This window comes from Mizuhopecten yessoensis, unplaced genomic scaffold (assembly GCF_002113885.1).
Source record: "Mizuhopecten yessoensis strain PY_sf001 unplaced genomic scaffold, ASM211388v2 scaffold9423, whole genome shotgun sequence".
In the NCBI taxonomy this organism is placed as follows: Eukaryota; Metazoa; Mollusca; class Bivalvia; order Pectinida; family Pectinidae; genus Mizuhopecten; species Mizuhopecten yessoensis.
The window spans coordinates 101,257-129,219 of record NW_018408040.1 but is presented as its reverse complement, the minus strand read 5'-3'; the positions used below and the strand labels follow the sequence as shown (position 1 = coordinate 129,219).

The following is a 27,963-nucleotide window of genomic DNA, read 5'->3' as shown; positions in this document are numbered from 1 at the left end:
TTTAGCCTGCATATGTTGTCTGCCTTTTTTGTCCCTCTGTTCTTGTTTTTCTGTCCCAGTGAATCTGACAGTCCATTCTCTTTTCCTTCCATCTTCTTTACAGTGATCCTATAAACAGCTGTTAATCAACGATAACCTTGTCTAATGTTAAACCTTAATCTTGTCACAATCGTCGTTATTGATCTTGTCCTCCATACAGATAGTGTAACATTGCCTAAAGATGTTTTTACACATGAAATATTCACATTTAACATACAGCGTTCATAACATTGACAAACCCAAGTTAATGGTGTTTCTGAGTCAGTATTGTCACTGAACACCACCTATTCTGACGTATGATATCAATCTTACCCTAAAAATTGACTGCATAATTATGTTTTATCAATCAACATTGTCCAGAATTGCCTGTGCCTACACACAGCTGAGTAAATATTTGCTGAAATAATCCACATGCTGTTACACAGCCGACCCGATCCCGACCGGGTGTCCTCCTCCATCCAGTGACCCCCTGATATCACCGTCCCGATCATCGTCGCTGTTATCGTACATGGCCTTGTTGGAGTAGCCCCGTCCATTGTCGTTTTCGTGTCGATCACGGTGCTCACGGCGCTTCCTTCTCTCCTCACGTGGTTCGTCCAAGGCGTTGTTGTCATGTCCATGTTTCTGTAAAGAAAACAATTAAACATCGTTACAAGACGTGAGAACCATATCTTAATCAAAATTTATACATATTTGCAACACCTTCTCTAGGCCAACTAAAGAGTAATCATGTGTCCATCAATCTCACTACTTTATAAGTGTAGGTTTTCACAAATTGCCACTGGAAACATGTTTATCAATAATTTTGTCATGGTCTTGGGATGCACCATCATATGCAAGACCTGTGATGCAGTTTTACCCGTTATTTCCAGAGGTTATTTCCCTTGTTCTATCTTTCTGAAAGTGTCAGACGCCCACCTTTCATTCCACTTTCCCTTATTCAGAGGTGAATACTCAGTTTGATAGGAAATTTTCCCGAACTACCCGATAGTTACTTTTCAAATAATGATATGTGTCGCCTTAGCAGATTGTAAATAGTGGTTATCTCCCTTGAACTGTTTTCACATGTTTGATATCAGTATCAAATTCTTGAGTATTTGACCTTTGACCTGATATCAGGGCTGGGAAGATACATAGGCAATATAAAAAGTTTGTGTTCATCTGACATCTGAGATTGAACGAGTGTATTACCTGGAATTATGTAGCTGATGTTCCACATGCTGTCAGATGTCACAGTTCAAACAACAGTCATGATAAGTCAGGTTAGTTAATGGTCATTGTCCTCGAACTTAATGGTCATTGTCCTCGAACTTAATGGTCATTGTCCTCGAACTTAGGCACAAACAGGAGAGTTCCTTTGTCAATGTGATCTGTCACAGGATCTTATACTTCAGAGCACTTGTCATTGTGATCTGTCACAGGATCTTATACTTCAGAGCACTTGTCATTGTTATCTGTCACAGGATCTTATACTTCAGAGCACTTGTCATTGTGATCTGTCACAGGATCTTATACTTCAGAGCACTTGTCANCATGAGCTGATCATTCCTACCAACTTTCAGTTCAATCGGCCCAGCAGAACTTGACTTTAAGTTTGAAATGTAAAATGTTAACGGACGACGACGGATGAAAACGGATAGCAATAGGTCACTTGAGCTAAAGCTCAGGTGACCTAAAAATCTTTATCAACTGTAAACATTTTTTCCATATACATATGGTACTTTTCTAATCTGCTTCTTACAACTAGGATTTTTATTTGTAAATTAAGTATATTCTATTTACTCCTGAAGAAATGCCATGTCTGTCCGAGGGAATTATCAAGATGTTAGGCATACATATGGATATATGATACAGAAACAACTTTATTTGGAGAAATTCACACATTTCTGTAAATAACACAATCAAGCCACATTTGTGTTTTTTTATAAAAGAGTTTATTGCATCTCCTTTATTACAAGGCTGACTGGTTATGAGATCTTGTATCCCTGTAATATTAACGTCAATTCCTATAGCATACTTGAAATATATTCTGATTCTGTCTCGCACACCCAGGACTAGGGAATGATGGAAATGAAACCTGTGACAAGGGACCACCGGCCCCGGGACAAAAGACTTTAACAGTTCTGTTGAGGTGGTGTATACATTGACCGATCTAGTGAAATGGCAGAAGGAATGGTTTGAAACTGGTTCAACAGTTCTGACAGGTGGGGTGCAGATTCTACAGAAGATAATAACGGCAGTGTTTTCATGTCAACTTCTGATTTAACCAAAGAGGGGTTGATAGATAAACACAGGTTCTGGTTTACTCAAAGAGGGGTGGGTCACTAAAGACAGGTCCTCGCTCTCTGAAAGAGGGGTGGGTCACTAAAGACAGGTTCTGTTTTACTCAAAAAAAGGGTGGTTCCTTATACAGGTTAACATTCTAGTGTATTCACCTCTATCACAGCCGAACACAACTGTTACTGTACGTGTAGGTACATAAATACACTGACAATCAAAGGAATATAATACTTCATTTTAGTCCCTATTTTTGGCCAATCAGATCTTGCAAATCCACAGCATTACATAATAAATTTAAGCAAAGTACCATAATTATCCAAAATTAATAAAGTACTTGTCCTGATTCTGCTTATAATAAGATTTCTTGATCAATCCATTTCAGTATTAAATATTTTACATTTTTATCATTTAAGAAAAAATAAGGGTGACATTTGCAGATTTTGAAATTCAAGACCAATTTTTAAAATCTGTTAACTCATTCACCCCTAAGGTCACAATTGAACCTTACCAAATCAATGACTGGGCAAATCCAGTTTAGATATGTAGGGGTGAGTGACTTAATACACCAGACCTGATAGTTTCCTTGTGTGGGAATATACTTAACACAACACTAGATACCATGTGTAGCTAAACTGTGTCAAACACCTAACAACTCAAAAATCTACATTTCAACCAAAATTTCCAAAAACTCCGAAAAGACATTTCACTACTTTCTATTTGATCCCCCCTTCAACATTTCAATTCTTACAAATGTGTCTTCAATGTTGTAAAAGATAAATCTGGCCATCACAGCACACTTAAAGCACCAGTTCTCCACTCTATGTATCTAGCTTAGCTCTATACATTGATATTTGTTCTATTCCACTAAACCCCCACCCCCCACCCTTGATACGTATAATGAGTACATGTGTAGTAAACTGTGGTCTGTGGTAACTTACTGGAGACAATTAGGATGTGTCAATGTAATACTACATAGATCAACAGCCATAGTGAAACTCAAGACAAAATATGTACTATCAGTGATTAGTTATACAGCTGTATTATCAAAACACAATTTAATATATAACATGTTCTTTTGTTTAATTTACTTTTTCCTGACTGAATACATGCAGTACACCATATATTTCATCCTCATTCTCAATATATATTCTCTGATGATCGTAACTCTGGGCTATTCTGATTTGATAAATATCTCAACCTTAATTTTCTGTGTACATGTAGTGTAATTAATATTAAATCATAGTTACTCTCTTCAATTCTAAATACTAATTTAAATTCAGATGATATAGAATGACCTGTTAACTGTTTAGAAAGGATATCATATAAATATGCATGAGAATATCACTTGCTCGATACCATTCCGAATTAGGTGTATGTCTATAAATAGCTATGTTTATGGTACACGAACATTAACGTGGTAGTATAAAACATGAACAAATTGCAATGATAACATACCTGAATGATGAAAAAGGGTGTAAAAATGTTAATTGATTCCTGATGTTTAAATGAACAAAAATACATTAGGTGTATCAGTACAGTAGACTTATAATTATAGTCTGTAAAAATGTTACCTTTATATCAAATATATTTAACTTAATTGTTCTCTTTAAGTACGGATAAATACATCCCAGGTGGATAGAGAAAGTTAACTAGACTTGTATACATACATTGTATGGTTAAAAAATCAGCATCAGATAAAAATTAAGGTGTAACAAAGTTAGTGAACAACATCTTAATATCCACCCATGAAATTTAATAATGAACTATTCCAACCTTTGAATTGGAAGAGTTCAAATGTGTCTTCAAGGGTGAATGAGTTAATAACATGAGCAGAAAAACGTAAACCACTACTCATTCTATCATTTACATAGTGATTAGGCACACCTGTTTTAACAAATTCATACACCGATAAAATAATAACATGAAAATTGTAACAAGTCCAATCTATATATATATAACAAATATAAAAGCTGTATAAAAATATTAGACAAACATACTTCACACTTTGTATTTATCATTGTACCTAGGTTCTATAACGTAACGGTCTCAGTAAAACTTCACGTCTAAGTCTTTCACTCACTCGTTGTAAATGTATCGGTTTGGATATTTGTGACAGACATAAAACCGTATGGCCCTACAAATGGAGGCTTGTTGTCTATAGTAATGATCGACTTGGTTTTGAGACTAAACGTTTTGGTTTGTTTGTGTTTTACATCCTATTACAAGCTATGTCATTTAAGGATGAGCCAGGATTTGGTGGAGAGAGAGAGACCGTTTTGCTGTCACAAGTACCTGGTGACAACCTCATATAGGCCTCGAACCTGTGACCCAGTGGTGGAGGTCTAGTGATCGCAGATTGTCAGAAGCGCTAACCACTAGGCGTGGCCCCTAGACTCTCGGGAGAAAAGTCCATAATGTTGAATACTTAACTTATACGTTATATAGGGTTCTGTATAAAGTAACTTTACATTCAATTAACAATGTCACCAGACCTAGATAATACCACGCTATCATATCTTCAAGTAACAATGTCACCAGACCTAGATAATACCACCCTATCATACCTTTAATTAACAATGTCACCAGACCTAGATAGTACCACGTTCTCATACCTTCAATTAACAATGTCTCCGGACCTAGATAATACCACGCTATCATACCTTCAATTAACAATGTCACCAGACCTAGATAAATACCACACTATCATACCTTCAATTAACAATGTCACCAGACCTAGATAATACCACACTATCATACCTTCAATTAACAATGTCACGAGACCTAGATAATACCACCCTATCATACCTTCAATTAACAATGTCACCAGACCTAGATAATACAACCCTATCATACCTTCAATTAACAATGTCACGAAACCTTTATAATACCACCCTATCAAACCTTTAATTTAACAATGTCACCAGACCTAGATAAACACCACACTTTCATACCTTCAGAGATTCCTTTCTTGAATACATACTTTTTATTACAAATATTGATAACTTTGTCTCAAAAATGAATTAGTTGATATAGTATTGGCAAGAAGACAGAATACAGGCTTGTTTATATATATAATGTATATAAAATACAGGCTTGTTTATATAGATATAATGTATATAAAATACGGGCTTGTTTATATATGTAATGTATATAAAATACAGGCTTGTTTATATATATAATGTATATAAAATATAAAATATACGTGGCAGGACCATAAACAAAGTTTTTCTCTAAAAAATCTATATATCATTACAAGGCATCTTTCAATGATCACATATTTTAAGGAATTAAATTTCAAACTACATTTTCTCAATACCGTCGATTTAAGGATGCCTGTCCGTTTTTAAACACAGAACACTCTTGTTGATTGTATTTTGTTTATTTCATCTTTAATATTTCTCATTAAAGTTCATCAAGGTATGGTTTTTATTTCAGAAAGTTTTCGAGTAAAGCCCTAGTCATGTCTGAAAACCTGTTTCTGATGCGTAGTTACAGTTTTTGTTAGTCAGCTGGTACTAGGTTTGGTATTGTTTAACGTCCTATTAACAGCTTTGGTCATTTAAGGACGGCCTCCCCTGTGTGCAAGATGCATGCGTGTAGTGTATGCGTGTGTGTTTTGGGAGGTTGTGATATGTTCGTGTTTGTCTCCTTGTGATAGTGCGGAACTGATGCCGACTTTATAGTGCTACCTCACTGAAACATACTGCCGAAGACACCTAGCAGGACACCCCACCAGGATCCTCAATAGTTACTAGGTGAAACTAAATCCCTACAAAAATGTGCCCGTATAAAATCTTGGATTTGAATGGAAATGTTGTAAGTATCTTTCTAATCTATGACAATAAGATACAGATTCCAGACTTTAATTTACCATAGACCTTCCTACATTTGCAGGTAAGTAATCACCGAAAATATATACTTCTTATACAACATCTAATTTACAATCTTGCAATAAAACACCAGAACAATTAAATTGTCCACAAATCTGTTGCTAGTCCTACTTGTATCTATTCTACTTAGCGCTGTATTGGGTATACAGACACTCAGTAATATGGCACTTTTTAGGTCACTGAGACTATTTCTAGACCTTCAAGGTCAAATAACTAGGTCATAAAGGTCAATCACAAAGCTTGATGGAAGACATCTAACAGCACCATATAATGGATTCCAACAACTTGTACACTTTGAGTGATATTTGTCAATTTAAAATTAACATTTTCAAGGCTTGATTTTTGAAATCTTACAAGAATAGGGCAAATACAAGACTTGACCTGCACCACAATACGATGTCAAACAAGGCTCTACCTGCACCATTCAATTAACATACAAGTCTAACAAAACCATGTCAAACAAGGCCCTACCGGCACCAATCAATTAATACACAAGTCTAACAAAACCAATCCAGTAACATTTTACACCATAGTGAAGTTCATGTGTACAAGTGCCATGTATGTATCATATTGAAGTTTATAATCTTTAGTGCGTAGTGCTTTGTATCATTGTGGTTAGCGCAGTTTAGTGCAGTGTTGTACTGAGGTTAATACTCCTTAGTGTAGGTATCCTATTTAGGCTTGTGACTTCTACAGTATAACACTGTTAAACCTCAACACAGATTTATGTCAAATAAGCTGGACAAAAACAAGTAATTATAAATACATACCATACATCTAACAAACAAATCAGTACACTGGCCAGTGAGCATACTAACACAATGTTTCTGATACATGTCCACTTAACATACAGACATAAATTATGTAATAGCACAGATTTACATAAATATTCCTATGTACAAAAATAATGAAGATTATCCGAATGTCATAAATGCAAGCCTTCCTACACAATAATATATGTACTGTTTTACAATACAAAACAGCCACCTGTCTAGCTATCATTAAATTTTACATTTTACAAATCAGTTTTGAGATTTTCAAAATAACCTCATTATCTTAACCATCAAGGATACAGAATGAAGAAACAATTGCATACATGAACTAAAATCATAACTACAAACACATTTTTTGTACATTAAACAATGTGTATTTATGATTATTCCTTTGAAGCCTGTTCTAGATAGTTTTGTATCAATGGTTAAAAAATGTTTAATGCTCAAATTTTGTGTTAACAAAAGATCATTAACTTCAGTGATAAAGTGAACACATTTGTTATCCAACACTAACCATTTGATTGTAAATCGGTACAGAGAGAAACACTTCCTCTGAAAGGGATTTGTTAGTCGTTGTCATAGAAACATCAGAAAATTTATCATTTAACTTATAATTATATTACTGATACCACTCCACTTAGGATTGGTGGTCATGTTCACAAGGTGATTCAGGTTGATTGAGGAATACAATGTCAACTGTACACTTTTACCAGATCTGAAAATCGTCAACAATTTGAGGAGCAATCACTATACCTCCACTATTCCACACATTCTATAGATCACAAATGTAACAGTATTTCTCATTGGTCCCAACATCAGCGATGTAACAACAGTTTCATTGGTCCCAACATCAGCGATGTAACAACAGTTTTCATTGGTCCCAAAATCAGCAATGTTTCAACAGTTTCCATTGGTCCCCATATCAGCAATGTAACGATATTTTTGATTGGTCCCCACATCAGCATTGTAACAAAAATTTAGTTTTTGACTGCAGCAATTTATATGCAGAACTACTAGGCTACTGATGTGAGGATTGGTGATTCAATTTGGGAGCTCAAAATGTATATTTTCGTTCAATTAAGCAAAAGATAACTGTAGTTATTACATAAAGAGGCAAAGAAATATTGCACACACAAAATGTCACATTATACAACAATCATGCAAAACATTAAAACTTATTATCTACAATTGGAAAAAAATGTAAAAATGAAAGTTGCACTTACAACTGTATCTTTGACAGTACTTACACCTACTCGCATGCTAGAATCCTTCAACTTACACGCTGTCATACATAACATTCTACAGACTCTCACAACTACTTTCTTTCTAAACAGTTTCCCCAAAGCTAGACAAATTTGACAGTAGCATATTCAGTTGGTACATGTTTGCTGAGCCTCGGAGCCGGGACACCGGGCGGACGACTAGCGATGTCAAGGTCAGCATAATGTAGTTCGCGCTTGGCCTCCACCAGTGACTCGTACTCGCGGGGTGGGGATGGGGGCTGGCCGGGGGGAGATGCCTGTCAATACATCAAAGAAAATCGGTGTCAGTGACTGGCAGATCAAAACAATATTATCTTTTGATAATTTAGGAAAATAATTGAACCATCCTCAATAATATTATTTGAAATATTTTCTAGGACAATTATCCATGTCCAATATATGTTGATGCTTTTTAGATTTCTCATGAAAAATATAGTTACTGGTAATATATTTTATATTAACGTGAATGTTTAAAAAAAAATAAAAAAATTCCACAATTTTACCTCCTACCCTGATAAGGTCATACTTATTGATAGCCAGATTTTGCAATGATCATTGATAATATTTAAAGTACAGTTAATTTCTTGACATAGATTTTTTTTTTATAGAGAGCCTAATCTCCAAAAGATCACATTCAATATCTTGCTTTTGTCTCTGAGAAAACAAAAGGCAGTTTTTATCTTTTCTTTAAATAACTTTTTTATTAGAAAGAGCAATTAAAAAAAAAATCTTCAAATTCTGTGCAAGCAATGCTTCCGATTTTATTTTGAAATGCATGCTGCACACATTTTAAAATAGAAATTATTTTAATTTTTTTCTCTTAAGAAAATTGACAATTTGTAGATATATAGTAGCCGATATATAAGCTATAGATAGAGTAGGAATCTGTTTACACTGTGTAGCTCTGCCATGCACAAGACACAAGACTTTCCTTCGTTGACGTACAACTTGCATACTGATACATACACTTACATGCATTCTCTGTCAAGGCATCGAGTGATAATTACTGCCGTCATTACATACATAATAGAGTTATTTCCCCTTCAAGCAACCTCATACAATTATCTGTATGTAAATTCATTCTAATTTAAATAATTATAATATACAAGTATATAAACAATGAAGCCTTGTTAATTCAGACACCTCCGCAACAAACATGGGCTTATTTGTGATTCAATATAGCAGACTTGGTGGATTAGTGAACTTGATATTGGAACAACTTGATAAGTGCTGGTTGGAAAATGACACAACAATATTTAAAGTGCTGGATGTTGAGTGGGAAAATTGTATTAATTGTGGCATAACTGGATAGAGGGGAAAACTGATGTTGATTAAAGGTGGGGGTTAAGTGGTATAATTATGGTAACTGGACAGTGAGACAACTGGATTAGTGGCGGCTGGATAGATGGACAACTGGATTAGTGGTGGCTGGATAGTGATACAACTGGATAAGTGGTGACAGGATAGTGGGACAACTGGATTAGTGGTGACTGGATAGTGGGACAACTGGATAAGTGGTGGCTGGATAGTGGTGACAACTGGATTAGTGGTGGCTGGACAGTATGACAACTGGATTAGTGGCGGCTAGATAGTGGGACAACTTGATTAGTGGTGGGTGGATAGAGGGGCAACTGGATTAGTGATGGCTGGACATTGGGACAACTGGATTCGTGATGGCTGGACAGTGGGACAACTGGATTACTGGTGGGTGGATAGAGGGGCAACTGGATTAGTGATGACTAGACATTGGGACAACTGGATTTGTGATGGCTGGACAGTGGGACAACTGGATTATAATTAAGTGGAGGCTGGATAGTATAAATCAACTGGATTTACAAGGCTTGACAGTATATAAACACTAAACAGTGGAATTTTGTTAGTTTGAAAACTTTATGCTTCAGAAAGGAAAAAAAATAATATATCACAATGAAGGACCTGTCATTATCACTTAAAATCAACAATTCTGGAGTTGAAATGTCTAAAAAGCATGACTTGTAGATTAACAAGGTTCCACCGTACATACTGGATATATGACTGCCACTGAATATATACAGTACAGTCCAGTGAAGGCAGGTACACAAACTAATAACAGGTCTGCTATGATTTGTATATAATATTGATTAAAAACTTCTCTGGATCATTTTGTCAGGAGTATTTCCCAGACTCTGTTACCATTTTCCCACATGCAGAAAAATCTGCAAAGATCTACTCATGAGGCACAAAACAAACTAGAGTATTCTTCCTTATTTAATACATACACAGTCATTGACAAGGTAAAATAGGCTGCTCCAGAGAAAGCCTCACTAATGTTGGCTGGGGGAAGGACTTAGTGGTTGTATATGTCAACTAAATTGTTCTTTAACTAGTTCACCCCTGCAGACGTATTTTACCTCGAATAAAAAGGTTGAAAAAGTTCATTACGAAACTTCAGGGGTGAACGAGTTACATAAACTTTCAGTCAGATTTATAATATATATACTAACACTGAACAAATGTTGATTTACTTCTTTTTTTTTCATTCATATTATTACCATTTTACCAAGTTGATCGAGCTATATATAGTAAGGTATAACATTTTCAAATGATACACAGAATCTTAAACATGTCAAAATAAAATTTACCTCCAAAACAATCACTATCTACATGACAAAGTGATATCACCAGGTGGGAGAGAACTAAATAAGCCAAGTGGTATATTAAACATGGTGTAAAAAAAAACACAAAACGATTCTCTGATATCTACATCTCCCATAGCGTCAACAAAAGTAAACAGCCCTAACTGTTTGTGTATAAATAAATACAGGGGGTTAATATACAATGTACACAATACACAGTGTAATGGTTAATCGTACAATACAGTAACTGTGTGTTAATTCTCTATAATAAACATGTAACAAGATCTGTTTTCCATGTTCTATGAAGCGATATCCTGTTTTACACAGCTGGTCTTGACGAAAACCATATCTACGCTGACTTACGGGTGTATTCGGAGTCGTTCGCTCGGGACTGTAGGAAAAAGATATATCTCTGAACGACGACCGGTTTACCTTCATATAAAGCTGGAAATACACAGGCACCATCAGAAAAATCTCAAACTTCTTCAGTTCTTTTGTTAGCAGTTTTAAAAATGCTCTCAAAAATTGTCTTAACTTAACAGAATATTATTTTTCAGACATTTTTTTTTTTATTCCTTTAACCTTAACACTAACTTCTGCACCCCTCCAGTAGTACTGGTAGGACACTAACTCTACACCCCTCCAGTAGTACTGGTAGGACACTAACTCTACACCCCTCCAGTAGTACTGGTAGGCACTAACTCTAGACCCATCCAGTAGTACTGGTAGGACACTAACTCTACACCCCTCCAGTAGTACTGGTATGACACTAACCTCAAGACCCCTTCAGTAGTACCGGTAGGACACTAACTCTACACCCCTCCAGTAGTACTGGTAGGACACTAACTCTAGACCCCTCCAGTAGTACTGGTAGGACACTAACTTGAAACCCCTCCAGTAGTCCTGGTAGGACACTAACCTCTAGACCCCTACAGTAGTACTGGAAGGACACTAACTCTAGACCCATCCAGTAGTACTGGGAGGACACTAACTCTAGACCCCTCCAGTAGTACTGTGAGGACACTAACTCTAGACCCCTCCAGTAGTACTGGTAGGACATTATCTCTAGACCCCTACAGTAGTACTGGAAGGACACTAACTCTACACCCCTTCAGTAGTACCGGTAGGACACTAACTCTACACCCCTTCAGTAGTACTGGTAGGACACTAACTCTACACCCCTCCAGTAGTACTGGTATGACACTAACCTCAAGACCCCTTCAGTAGTACCGGTAGGACACTAACTCTAGACCCCTTCGGTAGTACCGGTAGGACACTAACTCTACACACCTCCAGTAGTACTGGTAGGACACTAACTTGAAACCCCTCCAGTAGTCCTGGTAGGACACTAACTCTACACCCCTCCAGCAGTACTGGTAGGACACTAACTCTACACCCCTTCAGTAGTACCGGTAGGGCACTAACTCTACACCCCTTCAGTAGTACTGGTAGGACACTAACTCCACACCCCTCCAGTAGTACTGGTAGGACACTACCCTCTAGACCCCTACAGTAGTACTGGAAGGCCACTACCTCTAGACCCCTACAGTAGTACTGGTAGGACATTACCTCTAGACCCCTACAGTAGTACTGGCAGGACACTAACTCTACACCCCTACAGCAGTACTGGAAGGACACTTACTCTACACCCATCCAGTAGTACTGGTAGGACACTAACTCTAGACCGCTCCAGTAGTACTGGTAGGACATTAACTCTAGACCCTTACAGTAGTACTGGAAGGACACTAACTCTACACTCATCCAGTAGTACTGGTAGGACACTAACTCTACCCCCCTCCAGTAGTACTGGTATGACACTAACCTCAAGACCCCTTCAGTAGTACCGGTAGGACACTAACTCTAGACCCCTTCGGTAGTACCGGTAGGACACTAACTCTACACACCTCCAGTAGTACTGGTAGGACACTAACTCCACACCCCTCCAGTAGTACTGGTAGGACACTACCCTCTAGACCCCTACAGTAGTACTGGAAGGACACTAACTCTACACCCCTACAGTAGTACTGGAAGGACACTTACTCTACACCCCTTCAGTAGTACCGGTAGGACACTAACTCTACACCCCTCCAGTAGTACTGGTAGGACACTAACGCTACACCCCTCCAGTAGTACTGGTAGGACACTAACTCTACATCCCTCCAGTAGTACTGGTAGGACACTTATAAACTCTGTATCAGGTGGAGGTTTTGGAGGCAAACACAATATATCAATGTACAAAAAAAAATAAAAAAAATAGAAATAACAAATTTATTTGGTGTACAAGGTGCCTTCCAAAATAGTATTCCTTTCATGGGATTGAGATATGTTTTAATCAAGCCTTATGTAGCCTCATGCACCACAGACACACATTTATCTAAATCTTAAAACAATTGTCTTACACAACCATAACACTTATAAACAAATCAACAACTTCACTATAAGTACAAATATTTTTGATAAATTACTTGACAAAAATTCACTGTATACATATATATGCTTGTAAAGTGTCAAATTTAAATCAAAAAGATACAATTCTTAGCACTCAGGGTAGAAATACCTTTACATGTAATACACCCCCCCCCCCCCCCCCCCCCGGAAAAAATCCAAAAAATTATAACCTTGATGATTTAGGAACTCCATTCATTTGATAAACTTCCCAAATACAGATCATGATTTAGTGCAAGGAATAAAGTGATCTAATGACCCAGAAATATACTGAGGATATACCGAGTTATTATCCCTGCTATAACCCACGAAAGTACAATGAGGGACTATTGAGTATGTATTATAATACGTAATTACGTGCCACTGAACTTGTAACATATGTATTTCTACAGGAATTCTTTACTATAACAATAGCGGACCTTAGGAGATAAACATGCAGGGTACTATTAGAAACAGTGTTTAAATGAGGTCTCTGACGTAAGAAATGATGAAATGAGTATTATTTTGACATACATTTTAAAGCAGAACTTTGCAGAGTGTAGAGAATTGAATTGTCAATCACGTATGTCATGCTCTGGAGCACAAAAGTTTAATGTACTGAAGGTCGAGACAGATTTAACAAGCATTTATCAGTGATGTAGCTTAGGGATGTAATTCACAGAATGACAGGACATTGCTGTCAATGTGTTCATATAAACAATCCTTCTTCATTTCTGAATGCATCATTCATCAGTGTACGAGCGTTCAGCACTGCATGAATGCAGCATTCATCACTGTATGTCGTAAAAAATATGCAATAAAAACAAGTGCTCTGCAGTTTAGATGTATAAGCCATTATAACGTACTAAAGGTACCTTCTTCTGATTCATTCTAAAGTGTCCTCATTATTCTGTAACAGATTGGACAGTGGATATATATTGTTACGGACCAAAATGACTGCATTTTCCTGTTTTTCGTTATCACAGAATTGAAGGATTGTCTACCCTCCAAAATGTTCACCACTTTTCTTTGTATCCATGGTAAAATAAAATGTGGCAGATTCAAGTGGAACTAGTTCAATTATTTAAAACCCAGTACAATATAATTGCTATGCCCTAATATGTGGTTGCGATATTTGTAAAAAAAATAGTCTAGTGCATAATTACACCTGATCTTTGATGTGAATAAAACAAATTTTAGCATCTCAATAAGATATGAGACTGTCTGGAATTGTCAAAGTAAAGAAACACATGTGGCATCTGCTGTTGCTATATGTACCAGGGAAATGATAAAATAAAACCAACGCGATAAAAATTGCTGAACAGTCTGAAGTCATGGTCTACATAAAGTGATGATGTCAAGATACAGGTACAACGTCTGGGTACAGTAACAAAGTCTAAATATAGTAACAAAATCTATATATAGTATATAGTATAGTCAGGAGGACATAGTGACATACTGACAGGTATTTATGACCGAGATACCAGTATAACATAGGGTAACCATACGGACAAGTAACCAAGGTAACAATAGGTAACCACCAGTATAACAGGGTAACCATACGGTCAAGTAACCATGGTAACAATAGGTAACCAAGTAAACAACACTTACCCCTCTCGAGCGGTTCTTGTCTGGTACACTGTATACAGGTCCTTCTGTGTGGGCTGGGCCTCTGTAAACAGAGAAAGTCTTCACTGAATCACAAAAGTTTACATCTCTATAGTCTGTGTGCTGACATGGAGTAAGATCATGGTCTCAATCCTGAGCAGAAAAAGACATTGACTTGTTCTGGTACAGCTTAGAGTGATAGCTGGTCACTTTAAATTACAAGATCAATGAATGCTATGTAAGTTTACAGTAGAAATGGTAGGACCTGTTTTAAAGCAGTCATTTCAGATATATGGGTGCATATTAATATAAGGAAGCTTTTCTTTCTCATCTTTGATAACTTCAGACATCTTCAAAATCCAAAGGTTTTCTTCTCACAAATCTATTTTAATGTCACCTCGCAGATGACACAAGCTGTCTATTTCTGCATAATTGTTTTACCAGAGTGATCTTCTATTAACACTTTGTAGCTTTCCAACCATCATCCCATGAATACCACCAGCATTGTCTGTTGGGTCAGTTTTGACCTTGATAACCTAAACAATAGCTAACAGCCAGCCATTGACTCTGTCACAACGTGATCCATGAGTAATGGAGAAGATTAATAGAATCTTCCCCTACCCTGAGGGTGTGACCGAGAGAAATCTCCAACCCAAGAGGTGAGCCGAGGGTTAGACAACCAAAAAATCATCCTGAGGGTTGGAGATTTTATGTTACACCCTCAAGGTAGGGGATGATTATTTTTCTCCCATCCTATTATTTCAGTCACAGCTCCACAGACAATAGTCTGCCATGTTTGTAAACAAAAACACATGTGGGGTATACATATCGTCATTCTCTTTGATGACGTCACAATTACCAATGACACATTTTAATGACGTCACAATTGAACACGTGCTAATCGGCACGAGGCTATCTCCCCCTAGGGGGTGACAAGCTGATCTTTCCCGGCTAAAACGGGAGACACACCTGTGAAGGGTGAGAGAAATGAGTTTCTCCCACACTTCACAGGTACATCCCTGTTTTTGGTAGGGAAAAGATAAACCTGTCTCGATCTACCTCGATTAAGACAGCTGAAATGCACTATATTATGTCCCAGACAACAAACTTCTTTAAACATGACCTGTGACCCTGTGCACTTTTAGCAAAACCAAATGCATCACTTTTTACACACATGTATAATACACATGTAAACAAAACATAGCAAGCTCAGCATTCCCACATTTCAAAATAAGCGAATGTGTTGCCATGGGAAAAAATGGTGAAAAGGGAAGAATTGTTGATGAATTAAATTGATGATAGTTTGGTGCATTGGGGTCAAAAATACAACTTCGCAGTGAAGGTATTTTTTACGGTATGAAAATGTTGAGAAAAATTATCCATCACTCCTGTGTTATGTAGACAGAGATATATCACCCTCTGGTTGATACATACACCACATAGGAGTGATAGATTCTATTTATCAAGAGGTGAACCCCTGGATTTCAAAGATGTTTACACAATTTACATGTAAGTGATGGGTATATAATGAAATTATTGGATTACAATATATATAAACTATACATGTATCATAAAGTAACGTCTTTTTCAATAACATTTTTTCCCCCGAATAATGTAAACATCAAGTTATGATATTATTAGTTATACAACTATGCGAGTTTATGTTATATGCCACGTAGATGTTGGAAGGGAGGTAACTCTATACAAACCAAAGGTGCCGGTACAAATGTATGCGATGATCATTGCATGGTTCAGACACCCAGGAAAAATAAAGGCTAAATAATCTGGCAACATCAATGTTGTTACAAGTAGATAGAATACAAGATGTTTGCTTATCATGCAGTCGGAGAGAAAATGAGAAAACAGTTATCATGAACATGAACATGCAGAGAGATATATTATAGAGATGATGTAATGATTGCTAAAACAAAGAGATGGGATGGTGTACTGATTGCTAAAACCAAGCCTATGTGCTGCCTGCCTCAATGATATGTGTGGTTGTGTAACATTCCCTGTACATGGTGTAGACATGCAAAATCAATACCAACTCAGGTATGTATCATCAGAGTGTTTTAGAAACTTTGGCAAAATTGGGAAATATCACAAACTTGCCAACTCTCCCTATATATTAAGAGGGTGACTCCAAATTTTGGACCCTTTTAACCAGTGAACTTGCTAAACTATTACCATATTCTAAGATTTAATGATATCATCTGAACGAAAAAGCTCAAAATATGTCATTTAAAAGGTAATTTGGTCAATAAGGGGTATATACACACCTTTATTTAGGTTTTAATTTTGAGCATGCAGAATCTCCCCCATGGAAATTTCAAAAAGTTGTTAAGTATGTTGGAATATTCGAAAGTCAATAAATTATGACAGTAATACATAATTAAGCTATTTTTCCACTTCAGAATCTTCTATTGTAACCTTAAACGGTTTACATAACTCAAATTACCAGAAATGTTTGCCTTGAGACAGATCTGCTTTTCACCAACATCATTGTATTTCAGGTCACGATATATAGTCACTGACAGAAATAATTACAGTGTTTGGAATATATATAGATATGTAGTTATATCTCACACACTAGCGTTAATATAATAAGAGTATCTAGATTATACTGGAGAATACAATTGTACATAATTGTTACATTTACAGATTAACAAAGCACAATCTCGGGGGTCTTGCTTCTAGATTATATTTGGAAACGTGCCCCAGATTTCTCATTAATGCACCGGATCCAGTTATCCTCACTATTTCTGTTTGTATATAAGGGTCAAGTGAAATAATTGTAAAATACTTTACCCATTTTCTGCGTTCCTATAGGAAACAGTTAACAATCAAATTAGAATTATATTTCCATGGACAAATATAACACAGTGAATATTTATCGCTTTTCTAGTCTTTACAAAAGTAAATATCTTCTTTGTAAATGAAAATTTGTAACAAAATGAAATTTAAACTATATTTAAGTTTGAAAGAAACTTGGAATATAGGAGGCCACATTTAACCCTTTCACCACTGTAGACCATAATAGACTCATCCAGATCAATGAATGGTAGAGTCTACTAAAGTTACATAGGGGTTAAAGGGTCATGTTACACAGCTCTAACATCTAAAACAGAACATCAGAGTACACTCTCTGCTGACTATTTAGATATTGTAACACTGCTGACACTACTACCAAATCTTTACTGTGTGTTTACGTTTCATTGTAAACACATATTGCATGTTTTAATAATGCCTTTACTCATTCACCCCTGAATTTCATATGAACTAATCCAAGTTTTGAATTAGAAGAGTTTAAATGTGTCTTCAGGGGTGAGTGAGTTAATAATCATGAACCAGACTATAGTACTGGATTTTGCAATGGAGATGTTAATACTGAACTTTAGATTGTGTATGTTTTCAAACCTAGGTTTCTATGGCTGAATGCACTCCCCTTGTGGATATGTGTACTTAGTGATTATGTAAATATCTTATGAGTTAACACCAAGAAAATAAAACACCATTTTTAGTAATTGGTTCTACTGTTTAAACAAAACATGTGACATGTATTATTTTCTTGTTTTATGGGGCAGAAACAAAGTATTACATATGATTTTCATGACACAAGCTTCAGTGAGCTTAGGAAAGGTGAGCATAAAATAGCTACAAAGCTCAGGGTTAGATGATGTGACAGAGCAGTGAAAAACTAAATAAAATGTGAAAAAGATCCAAAACAACAGTACCTAACACAAAGCTATAATCATCCTCCATACTCCGGGAGTTACACTCACTTTCGCTCTCTACAACCCTAGAATATGTCATAGCAAAACCAAAGGCTCAGTGTACACCACCTTGTGGATGAGACAAGAAGACTAGGTTGGTCCTTTCATGTACATCAAAAGAATCTCCCGGTAACATTATGGTAAAATTGAATGGCTTGGAAGTTGGGTGTCCCACCTCTGTTGGGATCTTCAAAAGGACAGGTATCAGCCTAGCAATGAGTCAGGTTATCAAGACCAATCAAAGAGCTAGCCATGTGCCTTCAATTTTGCTATGACATATTCTATGTTTGCATAGAGCGAAAGTGAGCGTAACCCCTGAAGTATCGAGGATGTATATTCTGATATGTGGTCTATATATTCCTCATGAAATCAAAAGATCAGCAAAAATCAAAATCCTCGACTACTATTCATGTTCTTTTAATGTGGCCATTAGTGAGGGTAACTAGAACTACCGCAAAACCCCATGTAATTTGCACAGTACTTTTTTGGGCTGCAAAATGCTGGCAGACCATACAAATGGACAATCTTTCGAGAAAAAATATCTGAAAAAATGTATAGCTATGAAATTTGCGCATTCCCTACTTGAAACGTTATATCATCACAAAAAAACACCACAAATAACACAATTTTTTACGGTAGTTCTGTGGATGTTTGCTGTTGTGTGTGTCCTGTACTTACTCTGGGGATCCATCTTCTTTCGTGTTGTCTGAAACAAGTAAAACAAAACACATCAGTTAAATATTGGGCAGCTGTGTGTTGACAATTTCTATCTTACATTTTAAAAGACTACATATTGGAATCATTAATTTTCTCTCCTTCTTAAAAAGAAATTAAATCTGAAAATGAACTCACAAATAAATGCAACTGTTAAATTTTATTTAGAACCTATTTGCTTTCAAGAGAATTCTAGTTCCAAATAGCCAAGGCTCATCAAATTGAAATAACTTCTGCTTTCCACAGTTTCATAATTGATATACCATACATAATTATAACAGGGATAGTTATCATTTGATGCTATGGTAACGTATGCAGACAAATTTTAAAACCTAAATTTGTTTGGTTTGTTTGTGTTTTACGTCCTAATAACAGCTATGGTCATTTAAGGACGTGCCAGGTTTTGGTAGTGGAGAAAAAACACTGACCTACAGCCAATACTTGGCAACTGCCCCACATAGGCCTCGAACCAGCTGCCCAGTGGTGAAGGCTTAAGTGGTAGAAGAATAGCAGAAGCCTTCACCACTTGGCCACTGAGGCCCATAAATTTGAATAACAATTACATTTATATCATACTAATGTATATATATATACTCTTAATGGGTTTCATCTTCAGGAGATTTGTGAAAAGTCGGGAAGATTTTATTTATCATTATGCCCTGCCAGTCCGAATTTTCACAGGAGCATCAAGAAGAAAACTTTCACGATCAACACAAGATCACACAGTTAATTAGTGTATGATATTTACATGTCTCTCCGGGACTCCTGCGTCTAAACACCACAAAATACACAATAAGGATGATGAGGAGGATTCCAGCGAACGCGCCGATGACAGCTCCGGCAATCGTCCCAGCACTGCTTGTACCTGAAATATCAAACATAATGTTTAAAACCTGACTGTTATCAGTTTCCAGAGCTTCAATATAACCACTGTCAGTAGAAGTGAAGATCTATATAATAAAATGACTAATGGTATTAATTAAGACGATCTGTTAAAATATTCCATGTTCGTTATTACAATATAAACCGTTAGGATTAGAGAAAACAAGTCCCGCCTATTTCACTCACTCTCCCCCAAAGTTCCTGCATTTTTGTAAATGATAAAGATATATGGAATATTTATTTACTACCAATGTTTTTTCTACCAAAAGTTACCAACTATATATACATTGTAGATATATATATATAGGTCTCGTAAGTAATAGCGACAGTATGATCCAATATTAGCACTGAACAAACAAATGTGTATCACTTAAATAGATATATGGGCAAATAAGAATAACGACAGTGCAGACAAGTTTTGAGGGTGATCTCTGTTACATGTTGTGATATGTAAATTTTCATGTTTCTGTTTTGATAAAGGGGCGGGTTGCCCTGAAATTGGACTAATTCCTTTGTCTGCACTGTCGTTATAACATCGTTGCCCTACACATTGTAGATATATATATATTCCTTTTTTCTGGTTTAGAATAGGAAATCCTATTAAAGACCATATTATTTTCAGCAGCCCCAGGCAGGGGGTATATACTCAGAACATGACCATACCATATGTAAGTGATGTCATTTACGAAATAAAAGTTTTACTTTATACACAAACAAAATTAATGTTCATATTAAACTTGTCACAACGTTTCAAGACCGACTGGTCCCTTTGTCAAATGACCAAGGAGCGAGTTGTATTGTGTACCTATTCCGTCTTTGCGTATTGCAGAGTTATCTTCTCTTGGGAGCAGGTATTGATTGTTACGTCATTGGTTTGTGTGAGAACCTTACGTCTTTTTCTCAAAAACTGATGACGTTATTCTCACAAACAAGTGACGTAACAATCAATACCTGCTCCCANAGGAGCGAGTTGTATTGTGTACCTATACAACAATCTAATGAAATTGTACGTTTGATACGTCACTCGACCCCGGACGTTTCCCCCATCGATATCTAGTGTATACACACTGCATAATTGACTTGACAAAGAGACCAGTTGGTCTTAAAATGACGCAACACACTAATGCATAATTTGTTTGTGAATAAAGTAAAACTTTGATATTACATATCTGCAAACTGAGGAAACTTATTGAAGATTTCATTCAGTGTAAAGTCGGAATGATCAATAAAAGATCAGGAATCCCTCCTCACATTAACATTTTATATTCCCAACAACTTATAAAGGCGTGTAGTTTTCAGGTTTTGCAAACTAGCAAGACACTGTACATGTGGCAGTGAACCAAAGCAAGCGAATGTGCTTCTACATTTGTACATTAAATTTAACAAATCTCAAAACGGGAATCTTCATAGAAAACATTAATACAAAAAAAATAACCTGTAAAGTAAAGATTCTTTTATAGAAACAAATTGATAACGAAAGTCCAAGGCTTTGATAAATAAATAGTGAACATTTTTTTTTTTTACACTTTGATACAAAGCTTGTAAGCATTAATATATTGTACTGGATATTGTGATATAGATTAATACATTGTATGTCACAAATGGGTGTGTGCAAACTCTTGTCGACAATATATCTATCCATGTAATTTTAGAAGGCAAAAAAATAATGAGGAACCAAAAGTATTTAAGAATTTTTATGTATGATATAAATTGCTAAATCATTATAATGATATCAAATATTATTGAGTTGGAAACCTAATATTAAAATACTTTAGTGCTAACATGGACATATATATATCAGATTAAGCAGCATGTGCTTTTAACAGTTAACTAATTCATCCCTGAAGTCACATTTGAACTCTTCCAATTCAAAGGTTGGAATAGTTCATTATGAAATTTCAGGGGTGAATGAGTTATAGCATTCTAGTAAGTGTCACACAGACATCAGTCTAACACGTCTGAACCTCTGTGATTTAGACAGTATTAAACTAAATGTTGCCAGAATGGCTTAGTAATGTCTCCAGTGCCAATAACTTTAGGAAAATTCTTTAAAGAACATTTTCAAACAAAGGGGAATAACTTCATAATTAGGAGCTGCTGCTCCAATTTATAGATTGATTCAATTCTCTAAATGTAAGGGTAATGTGCACCAAATATTGTTCAAATCTGGGCAGCACTTTCGGAGGAGAAGCGTAACAACTAATGTGTCTACAGACAGATGGACAGACAGACAGACAATACGACTAAAGTTTACCTCCCCCTAACTTTGTAGTAGGGGGTAAATATAATCATCCCCCTAACTTTTTAGTAGGGGGTAAATATAATCATCCCCCTAACTTTTTAGTAGGGGGTAAATATAATCATCCCCCTAACTTTTTAGTAGGGGGGAAATATAATCATCCCCCTAACTTTGTAGTAGGGGGTAAATATAGTCATCCCCCTAACTTTGTAGTAGGGGGTAAAGATAATCATCCCCCTAACTTTGTAGTAGGGGGTAAAGATAATCATCCCCCTAACTTTGTAGTAGGGGGTAAAGATAATCATCCCCCTAACTTTGTAGTAGGGGGGAAATATAATCATCCCCCTAACTTTGTAGTAGGGGGAAAATATAATCATCCCCCAACTTTGTAGTAGGGGGTAAATATAATCATCTCCCTAACTTTGTAGTAGGGGGTAAATATAATCATTCCCCTAACTTTGTAGTAGGGGGATAAATATAATCATCCCCCTAACTTTGTAGTAGGGGGTAAAGATAATCATCCCCCTAACTTTGTAGTAGGGGGGAAATATAATCATCCCCTAACTTTGTAGTAGGGGGGTAAATATAATCATCCCCCTAACTTTGGAGTAGGGGGTAAATATAATATAAAGCATTTTACAAGCATTTCACAACATCAATGCGAAGAATTAAAATAAAACATTAGTCAGTGCAAAGCATCTAAATACACACATTGAGCTGGAAGGAAAAAGGTTGATGAGGAATTAGTAGGTTAGTTTTATCTGTGGTCGGAACACAGATTTTAATCCTTGCCAGTTAACCCCTAATCAAGTGACTGGACGCTGATGTTACATAGCTCCGTAATTACTCAACAGTAGTAGGGGGTAAATATAATAATCCCCCTAACTTTGTAGTAGGGGGTAAATATAAGCATCCCCCTAACTTTTTAGTAGGGGGTAAATATAATCATCCCCCTAACTTTGGAGTAGGGGGTAAATATAATATAAAGCATTTTACAAGCATTTCACAACATCAATGCGAAGAATTAAAATAAAACATTAGTCAGTGCAAAGCATCTAAATACACACATTGAGCTGGAAGGAAAAAGGTTGATGAGGAATTAGTAGGTTAGTTTTATCTGTGGTCGGAACACAGATTTTAATCCTTGCCAGTTATCCCCTAATCAAGTGACTGGACGCTGATGTTACATAGCTCCGTAATTACTCAACAGTAGTAGGGGGTAAATATAATAATCCCCCTAACTTTGTAGTAGGGGGTAAATATAGTCATCCCCCTAACTTTGTAGTAGGGGGTAAATATAAGCATCCCCCTAACTTTTTAGTAGGGGGTAAATATAATCATCCCCCTAACTTTTTAGTAGGGGGTAAATATAATCATCCCCCTAACTTTGGAGTAGGGGGTAAATATAATATAAAGCATTTTACAAGCATTTCACAACGTCAATGCGAAGAATTAAAATAAAACATTAGTCAGTGCAAAGCATCTAAATACACACATTGAGCTGGAAGGAAAAAGGTTGATGAGGAATTAGTAGGTTAGTTTTATCTGTGGTCGGAACACAGATTTTAATCCTTGCCAGTTAACCCCTAATCAAGTGACTGGACGCTGATGTTACATAGCTCCGTAATTACTCAACAGTAGTAGGGGGTAAATATAATAATCCCCCTAACTTTGTAGTAGGGGGTAAATATAATAATCCCCTAACTTTGTAGTAGGGGGTAAATATAGTCATCCCCCTAACTTTGTAGTAGGGGGTAAATATAATCATCCCCCTAACTTTGTAGTAGGGGGTAAATATAATATAAAGCATTTTACAAGCATTTCACAACATCAATGCGAAGAATTAAAATAAAACATTAGTCAGTGCAAAGCATCTAAATACACACATTGAGCTGGAATGAAAAAGGTTGATGAGGAATTAGTAGGTTATTTTTATCTGTGGTCGGAACACAGATTTTAATCCTTGCCAGTTAACCCCTAATCAAGTGACTGGACGCTGATGTTACATAGCTCCGTAATTACTCAACATATGTCCACAAAAAGTAACAATTCAATTTATTTTTCCTACTTTCCTTATCTTCTGTTTTCATATCACATAAAAACCACTTCAATGCTTATATATATAAACAAACAAATACTTTAATTGTTTTTAGCAAAATATTGGCATGGACCAGATGAACATTTAACTGATACTGGCTTTGGTTTAAGCCTTTCACGTTAGATACAGTGATGTACATGTCTATATCAATGGTCCACAATAGATCAGACATTTTGACTTCATAACTATATAATGATGTTACTTAATGTTGACACTGCTGGAGCTGTACATCACGAGTGTGACTCGGGGTACACAATATCTATATATTGGTCAGTTGATTGTTTCAGATTGACGACAGAAACCTAGTGTTAGTATATATACAGAACGTGTGAAAAGACTAAAACACAGATTCAGTACACAGAGCAGTTCTCTATATAACTATATAACAAAACACAGAAAAATTGTATAGGGGTCTTACCGCCACTGGAATCTGGGGAAAACGCATAGACTTAACATAGAACAGGTGTCAAGCTATATTAAGGCATTTCTGTGTCACTTGAGTTGCAACTAGTACTAATGGCTTCAATGATATCCAACCACATTATAATTACCTGTGTTTTCAAAAGATTCCAAATGCAATTTTTGGTTTGTTTGTGTTTTATATATATATTTTCTGTTAATTTACAAATTCACCCCTTTAGTCACATTTGAACTTTACCAAATCAAAGACTGGGCAAGTCCAGTTTAAATATGTTGGGATGAAATAGTTTGAGGAAGAGAAGTTATTTTAAAGAATCCTTTCCCTCACTGCAAAATAACATCACAGACTAACTAAATTTGGTCTATGAAGTAAATGATTCCTATAAAGATCTACATTGTATTTTAGGGTAATTGTCTTATCGGTTCATCATTAAGCTTGAACAAGGATAACAGTGCTTCACTCAACATTATTATTTAACCCTTTCACCACTGTAGACCATAATAGACTCTTCCAGATTAATGCATGGTAGAGTTCACTTAAGTTACATAGGGGTGACAGGGTTAATAATAATGTTCCAATATTTTGTTACTGATCAGTAATAAGTAATACTGGTACGAATAAGCAGGTATAGCAAGGCAGACAGTGATCATGAACTGATCCACCAAAATTCAAACTGAAGCAAACATGACATTTTGATTTTGTCAAGGTTTTTTTCAAGCAAAACTTTGTCAACCTTGTCAAAGTTGTCTTGATTTGTCTTTCGATTTTTTTTTCTCTGAATTTCAAGCATGAATATATATGTTTACTAAAGGGCAAATATGTGATACACAATTAACTGCAAATATTATACAAGCTTAATAACATCAAATAGAATAAATTGTGAGTGAATACTACAAACAGACCAATGTTACTAGATTTGTAATTTATACAGGTCATACATTGAAATGAAACAAAATGTAGTGTTATTTCAAATATCAATATGAACATTTATAGTGAAAGTGTTATACTGGTGCAACTGGAACTGTCATCCGAAGGATAACTAATACCCCAACAGATACTGGTAGTTTATACGTCATTAATTGAGTGACCTTGACCTTGGCCAAGTACATCAGATAGTGATCATCAATGCAAAATTTCAGTTGTGCAGACACAAGTGAAGTTTTAATAAAATCTGCCTGTTAGCTAAGATGGAGTTTTTCGGACAAGTTACTTCGGACGACAGAGTGATTCCAGTAAACCCCCCTAACTTTGTTGTGGGGGTATAAATATGTGTTAATGTTATTACATTTATGTACATATTGCCATTACCATGGTAACCTATACTATCTAACTAGGTTTATTGTTTCATTGTAATTTACATTGGTTATCTGATTTCCCCTGTGGATAATAATGTATACGGTTACTTGATAACCCCCAGTGTATAACAGGTTACACGGTCTCATTGTATAACAAGTTACACAGTCTCAGTGTATAACAAGTTACACGGTCTCAGTGTATAACAAGTTGCACGGTCTCAGTGTATAACAATTTACACTGTCTCAGTGTGTAACAAGTTACATTCTCTCAGTGTATAACAAGTTATACTGTCTCAGTGTATAACAATTTACACTGTCTCAGTGTATAACAATTTACACAGTCTCAGTGTATAACAAGTCACACGGTCTCAGTGTATAACCAGTTTCACTGTGTCAGTGTATAACAAGATACAAGGTATCAGTGTATTACAAGTTACACGGTCTCAGGGTGTAACAAGTTACATTCTCTCAGTGTATATCAAGTTACACGGTCTCAGTTTATAACAAGTTCAATGTCTCAGTTTATAACAAGCTACAGTCTCAGTTTACAACAAGTTACATTCTCTCAGTGTATAACAAGTTATACACTGAGACCGTGTACCTTGTAATACACTGAGACCGTGTAACTAGTTATACACTGAGACAGTGTATAACAAGTTACATGGTCTCAGTGTATTACAAGTTACACGGTCTCAGTCTATAACAAGTTACACGGTCTAAGTGTATAACAAGTTACACAGGGTCAGTGTATAACAAGTTACACTGACACCGTGTAACTTGTTATACACCGAGAGAATGTAACTTGTTGTAAACTGAGACTGTGTAACTTGTTATAAACTGAGACAGTGTAACTTGTAATACACTGCGACCGTGTAACTTGTTATACACTGCGACCGTGTAACTTGTTATAAACTGAGACCGTGTAACTTGCTATACACTGAGACCGTGTACCTTGTAATACACTGAGACCGTGTACCTTGTTATACACTGACACCATGTAACTTGTTATACACCGACACCGTGTAACTTGTTATACACTTAGACCGTGTAACTTGTTATACACTGTCTCAGTGTATAACAAGTTACACAGTCTCAGTTTATAACAAGTTACAATGTCTCAGTGTATAACAAGTTACACAGTTTATATGTATACTATACTTACTTTCTGAATCATCCTGAGCACCTGTATTGCCACCGGATACATCTGGAAAAGAAGATTTGTATTTTCATTAGCTGAATTAAACAACTAAGTAACAGTTGTAATAGACCTCAGTTTAAGTTGTTTTTTATCAATTAAAGTGATGTTGTACATCAGTTAGCCTGCTGGTGTAACATTTATACCACATAACAGAATCATCTACCTACGTGTAGCTGATCAGACTATAAGAGTCATCATGGACACAAACCTTGAAATGGTGGTGACAAACTTTGCTTTTAGTCACTTTCCACTTTTTTGGGGGAATCTAAAAGGATCCGAGATACTTTTTACACTTTCAGGATATTCATATTCCCATCAAAAGTACACAATACCGAAATTTTGATTTAAAACTTTATACTTAATTATCTGTTAGGACAAAATCTAGCCTGAGTTTTCTCTGGTCCTGACACCAGACTAGACGTTTTGATGGAAACTCAGACAACCACACATTT

General features: G+C 36.1%; 1 protein-coding gene and 1 long non-coding RNA gene across 7 annotated transcripts in view; one reads left to right on the top strand and one right to left on the bottom strand.

Moving 5' to 3' along the window:
• Nucleotides 1–304: 304 nt before the first annotated feature.
• Nucleotides 305–27,963, bottom strand: part of LOC110458065 — a 30,580-nt gene continuing 2,921 nt past the window's right edge. The window contains exons 4-11 of one of the 6 annotated variants that reach the window (XM_021509622.1): nt 27,476–27,517; nt 25,016–25,027; nt 20,127–20,243; nt 19,343–19,370; nt 17,700–17,714; nt 14,895–14,955; nt 14,159–14,193; nt 8,420–8,501 (exon numbers count right to left, since the gene is read on the bottom strand). In XM_021509622.1, coding sequence (XP_021365297.1) covers nt 14,170–14,193; nt 14,895–14,955; nt 17,700–17,714; nt 19,343–19,370; nt 20,127–20,243; nt 25,016–25,027; nt 27,476–27,517 — 299 coding nt within the window. In that variant the 3' untranslated portion in view covers nt 8,420–8,501; nt 14,159–14,169. Of the gene's footprint in view, nt 664–5,978; nt 8,502–14,158; nt 14,194–14,894; nt 14,956–17,699; nt 17,715–19,342; nt 19,371–20,126; nt 20,244–25,015; nt 25,028–27,475; nt 27,518–27,963 lie in introns of those variants that run through there. The other 5 variants (XM_021509616.1, XM_021509619.1, XM_021509617.1 and 2 more) reach the window with 5 other exon arrangements.
• On the top strand, nt 1,721–2,961 carry LOC110458066. Its single transcript, XR_002463761.1, has 2 exons — nt 1,721–2,373; nt 2,414–2,961. It is a non-coding gene; the product is annotated as an uncharacterized LOC110458066 (long non-coding RNA).